The 13892-nt window shown below is 39.6% G+C and overlaps 2 protein-coding genes across 3 annotated transcripts in view; one reads left to right on the top strand and one right to left on the bottom strand.

Annotated features, from left to right (window-relative positions):
* The first annotated feature begins 2536 nt into the window (after nucleotides 1-2536).
* Nucleotides 2537-5328, top strand: LOC118562292 (tripartite motif-containing protein 16-like). Of its 2 annotated transcripts, XM_036134574.1 has the most exons (2): nucleotides 2537-2552; nucleotides 2926-5328. In XM_036134574.1, the coding sequence occupies exons 1-2, from the start codon at nucleotides 2537-2539 to the stop codon at nucleotides 4560-4562; spliced, it is 1653 nt and encodes a 550-aa protein (XP_035990467.1). In that variant the 3' UTR covers nucleotides 4563-5328. The 2 variants fall into 2 exon arrangements, with proteins under 2 accessions (XP_035990467.1, XP_035990466.1); XM_036134573.1 differs by lacking the exon at nucleotides 2537-2552 and having other exon boundaries at nucleotides 2901-5328.
* Nucleotides 5329-6585: 1257 nt separating this feature from the next.
* LOC118562291 (zinc finger MYND domain-containing protein 11-like) overlaps nucleotides 6586-13892 on the bottom strand; it is a 30100-nt gene continuing 22793 nt past the window's right edge. Inside the window, exon 14 of the mRNA XM_036134572.1 lies at nucleotides 6586-9323. Coding sequence (XP_035990465.1) covers nucleotides 9201-9323 — 123 coding nt within the window. The 3' untranslated portion in view covers nucleotides 6586-9200. The remainder of the gene's footprint in view (nucleotides 9324-13892) is intronic.

Raw genomic sequence — 13892 nt, 5'->3', positions numbered from 1 at the left:
GCTCCTCTACAGCCTATTGAACTGCCGAACAGACCGTGGGAGAAAGTTGCTCTGGACATTGTGGGTCCCTTTGAAACTGCTGCTTCTTTATGTAGATTCGCTATAACATTAGTGCACTATTACAGTAAATGGCCAGAAGTAGCATTTGCTCACGCTGTAACGACTGATGTTGTTATCACATTTCTGCACTCTATTTTCAGCAGAGAGGGGAACCCTGATTACATAGTCACTGATGATGGACCACAATTTCTTTCCAGCTCTTTTGCAGATTTTCTCAGAGAGAGGGGAATATTTCATCTTCGTACAAGTGTGTACCATCCACAGTGCAATGGTGCTGTTGAAAGATGGAATAGAGTTCTTAAGGAGACATTCCTAACTGCTAAACACATGCAGAAAGTCTGGAAAACCACAGTGACTAATTTCCTACAAAACTACAGAGCAACGCCACATAACACAACTGGAGTATCTCCATCAGAACTACTGCACAACAGGAGGAATGAAAACAAAAGTGAATGTCTTTGCTGGTTCAGAGAAAAGCAGAAAATGCACTACTGTACGAGAAACAGTTAAACAGAAACAAAAGAAGTCTAAACAGTATACTGACAAGCTCCGTGGAGCTAAGACACCAACATTCAAACCTGGAGATGGTGAGGGTAAGAAGACCTCATCATGTTCGCAAAGGCTCATCTAGGTTTACTCCACCGCTGTATGTTGAAAAGCAGATTGGAGGAAGTACTTATGTACTCAGTGACAATAAAAGGTGGACTTTCACAACCAGGACTTTCATGATACTCTGCAGGTATTTCAAGTAAAACGACAGAACCAGAAAAGAGTGACCTAGGGGTTCAAAGGAAAAATGTTAGAACTGCTGCTCAACCAGTGTGGTTCAAGGACTTTCAAACAAGCTAAAAATTAGTAAATGAGTACATAAATGAGTTTGTGTTACATGTTTTAGGTACAGGTGAAACAATTCTCATAGTACAAAATGTTTCAAACACCTAGATTTTATTTTTCAATGGCTACATTTGGTAATTACGTTTCATAGTAACTTCAAGTGTTGAAAGTACATGGTTGCTGAATATATTTGGTTGGTTTTGTTGGTTTAAGTAACCACCTACTTTGATTTCAGCTAAAGTTCTACTTATGACATACAAACTGTTAAATGAGGTTGATGTTCAGTCTTATGCTAAATGGGTACATGCAAGCTTTTCAAGTAAGGGGGGAATGTTGTGTCTACCACTAGGTGGTGTACGAGTAGATAATAAAAGGAGAGAAGAAGTGGAATGAAAAAATGTACATGATGTAACTGGTCTGCTCAACAAGTTCTAAATAAAAGCTGTTAAGAGTTATTTGCCTACGTGAGCTTCTACCTCGTCCTCGCTGCCAAACCTAACACTTACCATTACCATTTAAAATTGATATACAAGTTGCACCTGACTCTAAGTCGGAGGATCTGTCAATCTAGGTAAAAAAGTGTGACTTACAGTCCAATAAATATTAAAGTTAGTCAGATTCTGTGATAGCGATATAGTGAGCAGTGCAGATCCAAAGCTTTAAAGGCTGTTTTGCCCATTAGCATCTAGTTTGCTAATTCTTTCAGGCTCGATTGAAGGAAACATAAAAAGAGATAGTTTAGAATTTGGTTTAGGATGTTAATGCACCAAAATCTGCTTTAAAGTGAAAGTTACTTGGAAGATGGGGTATTTACCGTGAAATCCAGGGTGAGCAGAATGCCTTGGTATTAAAATACTTTGTTTTGGCTCTAATGCTATTTTAATTTGATGGTAGTAGTTTAGTTTTAATTATCAGAATAAATTTGTCAAAAGATGTAAGTATTCTTTAAATATCGGCCTCTTTCCGATAAGTAAAAATGTTCGGCGATGTTGTACTGCTTGTGTGAGCGCATTAGTCCAAACACTCCCTGAATGCAGCACAACGGCAGGTCAATGCTAAAGCCAACATGTCTACGGTCTGGGCTTTCACATTTGAACCAAGTATGGTACCCATACCTGGGGGGGGGGGGGGTGTAGCCTCTTTCCCCTGCAGGTTATGGCAGAATGTAAAGCTCGGAGTCTAAAGCGGTATAAAGGCCAGTCATCATCATTGGCCAGGAAATATTTTAACCCTGAAAATGTGTTTCCTCCTAATTCTACCTCATCCAAGGTCTTCCAACAGTACCAATGCATCCTCAGCATTATGCATGAGTGTGTTTGACCGTTTACAGAAATGTATTGCTCCACACCTTTTCACAATAATCTGGTAATCTATGGAACACGTCACCCTGGTGATAATTGGGGAAAGTGATGGTAGAAAACTCTAAGATGTTCTGTGGACTTTAAAAATTTAAGTTGGCTTATGGGCATTTTTATTTGATTTATTTAAAGGTCTTTTTGTGGTTTTGAAGGCTTATGATGAAGTTGATCTACGATTAAAGTCTGATATGGAGTGAAATTGAACGTCTGGGAGGAATCATGAGGCAGTTTGGCTGCAACTCACCACTTTACCATCTGCGTCACCAATTTCCCCCGTCTCCAAAATGAGCGTCAGCCTGGGTCAGAGCTGCTGTGAGGATTGAACGTTTTCCTCTCAAGTTTTTTTTGTTATACATCTGAATTTTGCGTAGAAAGGGGGATTCACATGTTTCAGGCCCATTTTGTGCGTATGCAAGCTTTATAAAGGCAACCTCTGCTCCTTATTCTGCAGGCTGTAAAACCTGATAACCCTCCCTGTTCTTCCTGCTCTCAGACACACCTTGAAGCTGGTGGAGCAACATCTGCTGGAGCTGAAAGCTGATTGGCTGCAGCCTCTCTGCTCTGACACGTGATTCGTAGATCAGAGCTTAGAGCTGTTGCTGTTTTCAGGAAGTGAAACTCACACAGTCACTGTGACCAAGAGGAGAAATGGAGCAGAACCAGCTGGACCGAGAAACCTTGTCCTGTTCGATCTGTCTGGATCTACTGAAGGATCCGGTGACTATTCCCTGTGGACACAGCTACTGTATGAAGTGTATTAAAAACTTCTGGGATGAAGAGGATCAGAAAGGAATCCACAGCTGCCCTCAGTGCAGGGAGACCTTCACACCGAGGCCCGTTCTGAAGAAAAACACCATGTTTGCAGCTTTAGTGGAGCAGCTGAAGAAGACTGGACTCCAAGCTGCTCCTGCTGATCTCTGCTATGCTGGACCTGAAGATGTGGCTTGTGATTCCTGCTCTGGAAGAAAACTGAAAGCCATCAAGTCCTGTTTAGTCTGTCTGGCCTCTTACTGTGAGAAACACCTTCAGCCTCATTATGATTCAGCTGCATTTAAGAAACACAAGCTGGTGGAGCCCTCCAAGAACCTCCAGGAGAACATCTGCTCTCGTCATGATGAGGTGATGAAGATGTTCTGTCGTACTGATCAGAAGTGTATCTGTTATCTCTGCTCTGTGGATGAACATAAAGGCCACGACACAGTGTCAGCTGCAGCAGAAAGGACTGAGAGGCAGAGAGAGCTGGAGGTGAGACGAGAAAACATCCAGCAGAGAATCCAGGACAGAGAGAAAGATGTGAAGCTGCTTCAACAGGAGCTGGAGGCCATCAAGCACTCTGCTGATAAAACAGTGGAGGACAGTGAGAAGATCTTCACTCAGCTGATCCGTCTCATCCAGAAAAGAAGCTCTGATGTGAAGCAGCAGATCAGATCCCAGCAGGAAACTGAAGGGAGTCGAGTCAAAGAGCTTCAGGAGAAGCTGGAGCAGGAGATCACTGAGCTGAAGAGGAAAGACGCTGAGCTGAAGCAGCTCTCAGACACAGAGGATCACAACCAGTTTCTCCACAACTACCCCTCACTGTCAGCACTCAGTGAGTCTACACACTCATCCAGCATCAAGATCCGTCCTCTGAGCTACTTTGAGGATGTGACAGCAGCTGTGTCAGAGCTCAGAGATCAACTACAGGACATCCTGAGAGACGCATGGACAAACATCTCACTGAGACTCACTGAGGTGGATGTTTCACTGTCAGAACCAGAACCAAAGAGCAGAGCTGGATTCTTGAGATATTCATGTGAAATCACACTGGATCCAAACACAGCAAACAGTCATCTGTTACTATCAGAGGGGAACAGGAAGGTGACATGGATGGATCAACCTCAGTCTGATTCTAATCATCCAGACAGATTCACTGTTTATTCTCAGGTTCTGAGTAGAGAGAGTCTGACTGGACGTTGTTACTGGGAGGTGGAGATGAGAGGGGGAGTTTATGTAGCAGTCGCATACAAGAATATCAGCAGAGCAGGAAGAGGGAATGAATGTGTATTTGGACGTAATGACAAATCTTGGGCATTATATTGTTCCCAAGGAGGTTATGGATTTCGTCACAACAACATCTGGACCTCCATCTCAGGTCCTGGTTCCTCCAGAGTAGGAGTGTACCTGGATCACAGAGCAGGTATTCTGTCCTTCTACAGCGTCTCTGAAACCATGACTCTCCTCCACAGAGTCCAGACCACCTTCACTCAGCCGCTACATGCTGGGGTTTATGTTTATCCTGGAGGTTCTGCTGAGTTCTGTAAACCCAAATAGACAGAATCCACTGAAGGTTCAGTGAGTTTGATTCTGGTTTTTAAATCTCCAGCAGATTATTTTCTTGATCGTTGTTGTTTTATGTCTAAACTGCACAGAAATTAATAGTCAGAGATTGTTAGCACTTGTTTTCCTTCAGAATTGATGTTCTGGTTCTGTTGGGTTTGTTCATTTCTCAACATTGTTTTCTAAACCAGCTGATCAGCACCAGAATATTTGATGTTTTTCCTCCTTGTTGCTTTTAGCAGCAGAAACTGTGAACTCAGCAATAAAATGTCAAATGATTCCCCAGGTTTAAAATGTGGAACCAGTTCTTTGATCCGGTTCTGGTTTGGACCCGTTTTGTTGAGTCCAGACACACATGAGACAACAGATATCATCTGATATTGTAAATTTCTCATCTGAGAATGATCATATTTTGAATGTTTTATTATGTGTAATCATTAATTTAAAACATATTTAAGGTAAATAACCTCAAAACAACAAAATCACCACAACTCTAATCAGTATTTCAGTAAACATGATAATGCAGCTGTACAATATAGTTTTATTTGAAACTTAAAATTTACAGGATGGGTTTAGCAGCAAAATCTGTAATAAAGACATAATGTGAATTTATATTTTATTGAATGAGGTGGTACAGGTTTATACCACAATTATGACCTAAATCTAATACTTTTGATAACGTGTTTTCAATAAATAAAGACTTAGTATTAAAGTTAAACATTGTTTCTAACCACTGAGTCACTTTATTTTATTTTTCTGTTGGCATTAAACTGTTTTTTTTTTATTTAGTAAAATCTTTCACTTTTCTTTTAACTTTTCTGTATTTCAAATATTTTCTGACCCAAACACTTTGAAACTCTGAGCAGCTCAACACTTTCCATTTGTTTTTGGATCAGAACTGCAGGGATTTAAAGCTGATTTTTGCTGCTTTTCATTCTAATTCAGTTGATCTTGAACTCTTTTTGCTGTTGGAAACATTTCTTTGCTTCAGTTTGCAGACAGCAGCAGTAAAGTGTGACTGAATATCCAAACCCAGAAGCTGTAGCTCTCCACAGAACCTGGCTTTGTTCTGCTGAAGAGAGGAAACCTTCATGTCAGCGTCCTGCTGTGAATAAACATGCTCTACAGATCTGAGGTCAGATTCAGCAGCAGCTTGAAATTAACTGATTGTTGCTCGTCTTGCTGCTGTGACTCATGCAGCCTGTGGAAAACACAGCAGAACTGCTCCTTATTCCAACACCAAACACATTTAATCCCACTTTGGATTGTCTCACCAGAACAGACACACAGACTTTGTTCTGATGAAGCGTTTCAAACACCCACAAACAGCAGAATGTCCCATTTCCCTTGAACGCAGCTTCTGCTGAGTGTTTTCCAGGCAGAAAGCTGAGCAGGTGATGGAGAAGGTGTTGCATCGCTCCTCAGAGATTGGACTTGTTCTGAAGACGCAGAACCAGCGAGACGCTGCCAGGATCCTCCCAACAGTCCAACACTAATGACACTAACTAGTGGAGATGTGTCTGGTCCTTCTATGGACTCGTTTAGTATAAATTGAGTCCAGATCCTGTAGACGGTATCCCACAATCCCCTGCGCTGTTCTCACCACCTGTGCTAGCTCCCATACCGTACAGTTATGTTGATAAATAAAACACTCTCTATGGTAGCTCTGTAGAAGTTCCTGGTTACTTGTGTCCATTTTTGTTTGGTCCCCAACCAGAGAATCGCCTCAGTTCACCAACATAATTCAATGTAACAACAAAACAGTTTCTAGTGAAGGTGGTTAGACAGCTCACATCTTAAAAACACAAACCTTCATAAATCCAATCAACCAATAAATAACGAGAACTGATTCACACAGACTGGTTGATACATTTATTTCCCCCATGTTAGCACATAGAATATATTTATATACATATTGCTAGCTAAAGTGTTGGGAGCATTAAAAAAAACATTGCCTTGAATAATGATAGTTTACATGTGGACAGAACAGAAGATCATGACCAACAAGAAGCCAAAACAAAGGAGACGTCACACTGATTTTATTCCTGGTGTTTGTACTTTCAGTACAAAGAGGATTCATGTAGTAATCACACAGTAATATATACAAAAATACCCTGGAATAAGAGCAGGTAAAGTCCAGATTAAATGACTCACTTCTTCCAGATGAAAGCAGCCTCAAACCTTTTTAACTAAAAATTGTCATTCTGCATTTCTCAGATGAGTGCAAAAAAAACCCATCCATTTCTCTTTACATTGGGAAAGAAAAACAAACTAAAAACAAAGAAGAAACCGGAGCTGGAGATCCCATACTTGATTTCATTCAAGAAAATCAAAATAAACATCAAAAAGGTTACAAACAAGTATGAAAAGAAGTAAAAATCAAATGTTACAGCTGAGTGGACAAATATAAAAACAATAAAACGAGGGGAAAAATAGGTTTGGAGTTTACATAAGTAAAAAAATATGTCATCAGCAAACTGTGTGAGTTTGGAAAGACAAGCTACTTATTTCCAAGTTGTATTTAAAAAAAAAAAGTCTGAAATGCTTTGACATAATGAAGGTGCAACATGTTTGAAATATAATCAACTTCTAGATGAACAAACCTGACCACGCCTGATATGACAAATGCTGTACAAAACAGTCTCAAGATCTCTGAAGCAAAATGAAACCCTTTGAAATGTGCATTTAACTTAATGTGGGATATACTGACAGAAGGGAGCATTTACATGTAGTGCAATGATGAAAGACGACGAGTCAATGGGTCAGTGAGCTTTTAAAAAGCCAAATATTCTGAGAACATCAAATCCAGAATCTAATTAAAAAAAATATTAATAAGCCGTGACTATTTTCAATCTTTTTCTCAAAGTCAAGAAAGAATCCCTTCTATTCTTTGATGGGCTGAATACAATAATAATAAACTTTAGCTTACAAGTGTTTCTGCACATATAATTAACATTTTATGAGTTTTTTTAAATGGATGTTCTTGTAATTGCACCACATTTAATTAGCATCAGATGAGGGAATTTGAACATTAACTTCAGAGGAAATTTCAATAACAGCAAGAAAAACAAACAGGAACAGAAACTGAAGCTGTAAAAACATCCTGTCCACAACGCAAACATTTGTTTCAATTTATTTAACAAGACATACATGGGGGGGGAAAATTGCGAGAAAGAAACATAACAAAAAAAAAAAAAAAAAGGTAGTGAATTTTTTTCTCTCCTTTTAGTTGATCTTCATCGCTGAGGAAACAGTTAAAATAAGATAAAAACATGTTACAAACTGGCAATTTTATTGCCTCTTTTTCAAAATAAAACACCAACACTTGACATCCAGCTCAGGGGGAAACTGCTTTCTAACGCTCGTTTGCATAAAGTTTCATAACGGTCCATCTCTCCTTTTCACCAGCGGAGAGCTCCAGGTCTTCTTCTTTTAGCGAAATGAATGAAAAACGAAGGAACGGTGAAGCTATCCACATGCATGTTGCCTCAGTGGGAGATGAAGAAAGGAAAACAGGCACTGACCACCAACAACAGCAGAACGCAGTGAAAAACTCTCTTCAACTAGTCACTTCAGGTTACAAAAGGATGGATGAACTCTGAGCGTACATCACGAGAAAAATGACACTGATGACGTCCGGAAAAATATACATCAGCTTTGACCGCCGGGGCGACACACCACATCTTCTCAGGTAGGTTTAACGATTGTAGGCTGGGAGGTTTTTTTGGCAATTTTACAAGATTTTATATTGTTAGCAGATGGAATGGGGAAAACCAATCGATCAATTCATTCAACTTTTCTAAGATTCAGCTTGAGAAAATTCAGCTTTTCCAGAAATTTTGAGCAATTTATAAACCTTTCCTTTAATTTCACACTCATAAAACATTCTTGTCATCAGGAGAACCCAAACAGGTGCATAATTATATCATTTATGATATCAATAACATTTATACAAATGGAAGATTTCCTTGTCAACTTGTTTTAAAGTCGACATTTTGACCCTGTTCCCAATAACTGATTCAGGAAAATAAAATTGTAGGTAGACATGGTAAAAAGGTGCATCCACCTGCATAAACTTCTATAAAAAAAGAAAGAAAAATGACCTAAAACGACTTTAAAATTTGTAAGCCTCATCAACAGTTCAGTATGCTACAGATGGTTTTCTCCATGAAAGCAGAGTTAGTTCAAGCTGCAGGTCGTTTTAAATCTTCCAGGTTTGTTTCCTGCATTTACAGTAAGAAAAGAAAATACTTTAAAAAAAAAAAATTAAGGTAATAAACTGTTTTCTGTTAATGCTCACATGTTCCTACAGACTTAAATAACACATCCTCTGACACAACATCAGCATTTCCAGAAAGAAAACATACAGGAAAAAAAAATAGAAAACATAAAAATCTGACCATAAATCCGTAGTGGAGCTAGGCTCTGGAGAAAAGTTCACGGGTTGCGAGGAAACAAACAAACACGATGGCTACATTAAATAACAGAACCAAAATAGGAGCAAATCACTCGCCACGCAGCAAATTATCGGGTCTGAAAAGTTCCCAGGAGGGCGAGTACAGTAACACCGTAGAGAAATGTGTGTTGTTGGCTGACTGACAGAGGGAGGGAGCCAGGGAGGCGTGGGCCTGTTCATCTCTTCCTGCGGCAGGTCCGTTTGTGGTCTGCGTGCCAGTGCTCCTGCTGACACTTGATGGAGCAGTACGAGGTGTTCCAGCAGCAGTGGTACATGGCCTCCTCTTCACAGTTATAACACTGCAGACAGGAAACACTCGTTACACTAAAATCAAAGGTGCACTGGTCCAGACTGTGGACACCAGGGTAGGCGGGACCATACAGAAAAAAAAGCATATTGATCGATGCCGATAAAGAACGTGTGCTCTTTGAACTCGTTGAAGGGGGCGGGGCTTGTTTCCTGGGTCTGCGTTGTGATTGGTTAGGAGGATGTAATGACTGTAATAATAACCTAACATGATAGCCTAGAATGCAAAATGAAGAAAATGTTTATTACTGTGAATGCAGTGGGCATTCACAGTTATTGAGATCCTCTTTCGCCTTTTTACTGTTTAAAGTTTGATTCGCTTCTCCTCCTACAGTTTTTCTCCGATTTCAGCCATTCAACTTTTAAACTATTCAGCTTCTTCTGGAATCGATGGCTATATCTTTTTGTACTTATATCTTTTCAACTTTTTAAAATATTCAGCTTTTTTTGCAAAATTTCAGCTTTTTTTCTCCCATAGGAAATTAATGTAATTCACTGAAATTCCGCTCATTTCAGCTGCTTTTTGACAGCTTACTGCTTCAGCCTACTTTTAGTTAGAAACGCCATTCAACTTTAAACATTTAGTGATATCTTTCAGCTATTATGGTATATTTCAGCTTTTTCATAACTTTTACCATTTTCATATACTACCTCCTTAAAATAATTTTGGCTTTTCAAGAAATTCAGCAAATAACATGCGTTGCTATGGTCGTCAAGGAGGCAGTTATAGAGTGCACACTCTAGAAATTAAACAAATTCTTCTTCTCCGAACAACTTCTTCTCACTCACTCAATTTTCAACCTATCGATATAAATTATACATCAAAACGTAGGAATTTTTGTCAGGATTCAGGAAATGTAACCCTCACTGGTGTAGCATTTATAGATTATTTGCAAATCACCTCAGAGCGACACAAACCTGAAACCTCCCCCATTCATTTCCTATGGATCGGTTTTGAAAAATGACGTCTGAAAATCCAAAACATCACACGTTTTCGCATCGTCGCTACTCCTAAACCGTTTGATGTACAGGTATGGGACTTTCACATATGAATGTCCCAACCCTTCTGGCACTCACAAAAAAGGATTTTTTTGGATAACTGTTACGGTTTTGCCGCAGGAACAATTTGTTTGGGAGTAGCGAATGTGCAAAATCCTGAAAATGCTTTAGAGCTGCATTTTTCCACATGAGCCACTTTTTTACATCGTCGCTGTGCCTACACCGATTTTTGTACATAAAAAAGAGCAACATAGTCCTCAAAAGCCTGCTGATACTCACAGTGAAAGAATTTTTTTGATATCTCTTATACTTTTTCAGCTACAGCGATTTGTTCGGGACCGATTTTAGAGGATTTCTTAAATTCCTTAAAAATCCCCTTTATATCATAATTATTTACGCCTTTATTAAAATATTTCCAGCAAAAACCGATAGCAAGTCTTCTTCCCCTATCCGTTAAGAAATAAACGCAGAAAAAATTACGTATCTACCATTTACGGATCAGGAGATATGAAGTGTTGTGCAAGGCAATGTTCTCCATTATAATCCTATGGGACATAGTCTGAGCAAAGTGTCTGCACTTCTGTAGACTGGCCCGCTGCAGGTGTGAGCAAGTTTCCATGACGATGGAACTCTGCTGACAAGGAGGTTACTAGGTCAGGGACAGACTCCATTCGGATAGAATGGCAACTTTTGACGCCCACTGCAGTGGCTGTGATGAATGTAAGAATCTGAAATTCGCACAGTGACTTTCTCTTAACATTTTTACATTTTCAAGTGATTATGAGGCATGTGTGACTTTTCTGTCACTTTTTGGATTTCACATGCTTTCCTATTGGGCCTTTGCTTCCAACAGGACCTGGCATGATGCCCAGACACGACCCAATTGGCCAATACAGCACCACCCACCTGTGGGAAATGGCGCTACTGACCATTTTGGTCAAATGTTGAGTTCTGGGCCCAGATGTGGTGAGGCTGAGTTGCTAAAGGAGGCCAATCTGACCTATGAACTTTGGTCACGTTTGGTGACATTAAGTATTGGCACCCTTTTTGAGGCACTTCCCAGTACAGGATTTGGACTAAACTGACAGAGTACCATCACAGGGTGATACTGAACACAACCCTGTTAGCGGCTAACGGTTAGCATGTTGCTAACCGGAAGTAGCTCTAGGAAGGTCCTACAAACTTCTGCTTTAGAAAGTCTGTACCTCCTTTATACAGAATGCTCTACAATAAATTTGGGCCTCGTCGCGAAAAGCATCTCCAAGTTAGGAGGTGTCAAACATCCAATGCTTTTCAATGGGGGCGAAACCCCTTATACTCTTAGAAATGCAGGCCCACATATGGCTACAGTATATTCAAGTTTGAAATTCTACTTCTGCTTTGTTAAACGATTCAATGTTTAGAATGAGTGAGGAAATGTTTGGTGCCATTCCCTCAGTTTTTTCTTCTAATCATTCAGCTATTGTTCTTTCATGTTCAAATTCTTCAACTCTTTCAAATTCTTCAACTTTTTCAACTTCTTCAATGCTTTTCAGCTATTTTTTCTCTTCTTCAAAGATCTTCTGCATCTTTTGCTTAATCATTCAGCTTACTGCATTCACAGTGCATTTTCGCAGGAAATGCAAATTTTTCTAGTTCTATTAAACTTTTTATTGACCCTATCGATATACATCTATTGATCGATATATATTGTTATTGAAATATCATCCAACCATAGACCAGGGTGTCAAAACTTTATCTCACGAGGGGGAGAAAAAAATCCTTTACCCAAAAGTTGTGACATGAAGAATTTTTTTTTTTTAAATATCACAACTTCAATGAATTTTATCACAAACTAAGCATGACATATTTTAATTCAACAAAGTATTGTATATCAGTCAAAAAATTTTCAAGCTGCTGGAGGACATCAACGTCTATTTCTCTCACGCTGCTGAGTTTTCCTACTGTTCTCCGATTTGCATTGTTTGTTGTTATTTCAACTTAACTTTTTGTTCTCTGTAATTTATCTCTTCATAGAAGGTACACCTGGTCTGGCGTTCTGTTAGCTGTGACATCATCCAGTGGAGGCAGATCATCCACTATTACCATCTAACATAGAAAGTACTCCGGGGTCAATGTGAGCTTCTGTGCTTTCTGTGTCTCTGCTCTGTCTTCTCTAAGCCCCAGTGGGTCGAGGCAGATGAGCGTTCACACTGAGCCTGGTTCTGGTTCTGCTGGAGGTTCTCCTCCCTGTTAAAGGGGAGTTTTCCTCTCCACTGTCGCTTCATGCATGCTCAGTATGAGGGATTGCTGCAAAGCCATCAACAATTCAATTCAATTTTATTTATATAGCGCCAAATCATGAAACATGTCATCTCAAGGCACTTTACAAAGTCAAGTTCAATCATATTATACAGATTGGGTCAGATTATACATTATACAATGCAGACGACTGTCCACTGTGGCTCTACGCTCTTTCAGGAGGAGTGAATGCTGCTTGGAGAGACTTGATGCAACCTGCTGGGTTTCCTTAGAGAGGAAACTTTCTGACCAATCTCTATAATCTGATTGAATTTGACTTTGAAAGAGCCTCAAGATGACATGTTGTGAATTGGCGCAATATAAATAACATTTTATTGAATTGAATTACAACAGCAGCAATTTTCACAAGCTTAGAGTGCCCTCTTGTGGCTATAGACGGTAATGCTTACCATTACCATTTAAAATTGATATACAAGTTGTCCCCGACTATAAGTTAGAGGATCTGTCAATCTATGAAAAAAAGTGTGACTTATAGTCCAATAAATACATTAGTCAGATTTTGTGATAGCAATATAGTGAGCAAAGCTTTAAAGGCTGTTTTGTCCATTAGCATCCAGTTTGCTAATTCTTTTGGGCTCGATTGATGTAAAAAAAAAAAAAAAAGAAGATAGTTTAGGATTTAGTTTAGGATGTAAATGCACCAAAATCTGCTTTAAAGTAAAAGTTACTTGGTAGATGGTGTATTTACGGTGAAATCACAGGGTAAGCAGAATGTCTAGGTATTAAAATACTTTGTGTTGACTCTAATGCTATTTTAATTTGATGGTAGTAGTTTTGTTTTAATTACCAGTGATAGAGGATAAATCGGCACCTCTGATATCTGTCAAAAGATTTAAGTATTCTTTAAATATCGGCCTCCCCGTGGCCAGGACCCACGGGGGTCATGGCCTAGTGGTTAGAGCAGCGCGCATGCGCTCTGAGAAGGATGCAAGGTTGCAAGTACCTGGTTCGATCCCCACTGACTGCCACTCTGGGTCCCTGAGCAAGACCCTTAACCCCAGATTGCTGCCTGGGCGCTGCACAGTGGCAGCCCACTGCTCCCCAAGGGTGATTGGTTAAAAGCAGAGAACAAATTTCGTTGTAATGTATGTTTCAATGACAATAAAGATGATATTACTATTACTATATTACTATTACTCTTTCCGATGAGTAAAAATGTTTGCCGATGCTTGCGTGACTGTATTAGTCCAAACACTCCCTGAATGCAGTACAATGGCAGGTCAATGCTAAAGCCAACATGTCTACGGTCTGGGATTTCATAT

Source organism: Fundulus heteroclitus, unplaced genomic scaffold (genome assembly GCF_011125445.2).
Source record: "Fundulus heteroclitus isolate FHET01 unplaced genomic scaffold, MU-UCD_Fhet_4.1 scaffold_85, whole genome shotgun sequence".
NCBI lineage: Eukaryota > Metazoa > Chordata > Actinopteri > Cyprinodontiformes > Fundulidae > Fundulus > Fundulus heteroclitus.
Note: the sequence above shows the minus strand (reverse complement) of the source record. Positions and strands in the feature narration are given on the sequence as shown.

What these genes read in the sequence shown, in the direction of transcription:
- LOC118562292 (XM_036134573.1), top strand. Translation starts at nt 2,901, where the DNA reads ATGGAGCAGAACCAGCTGGACCGAGAAACCTTGTCCTGTTCGATCTGT.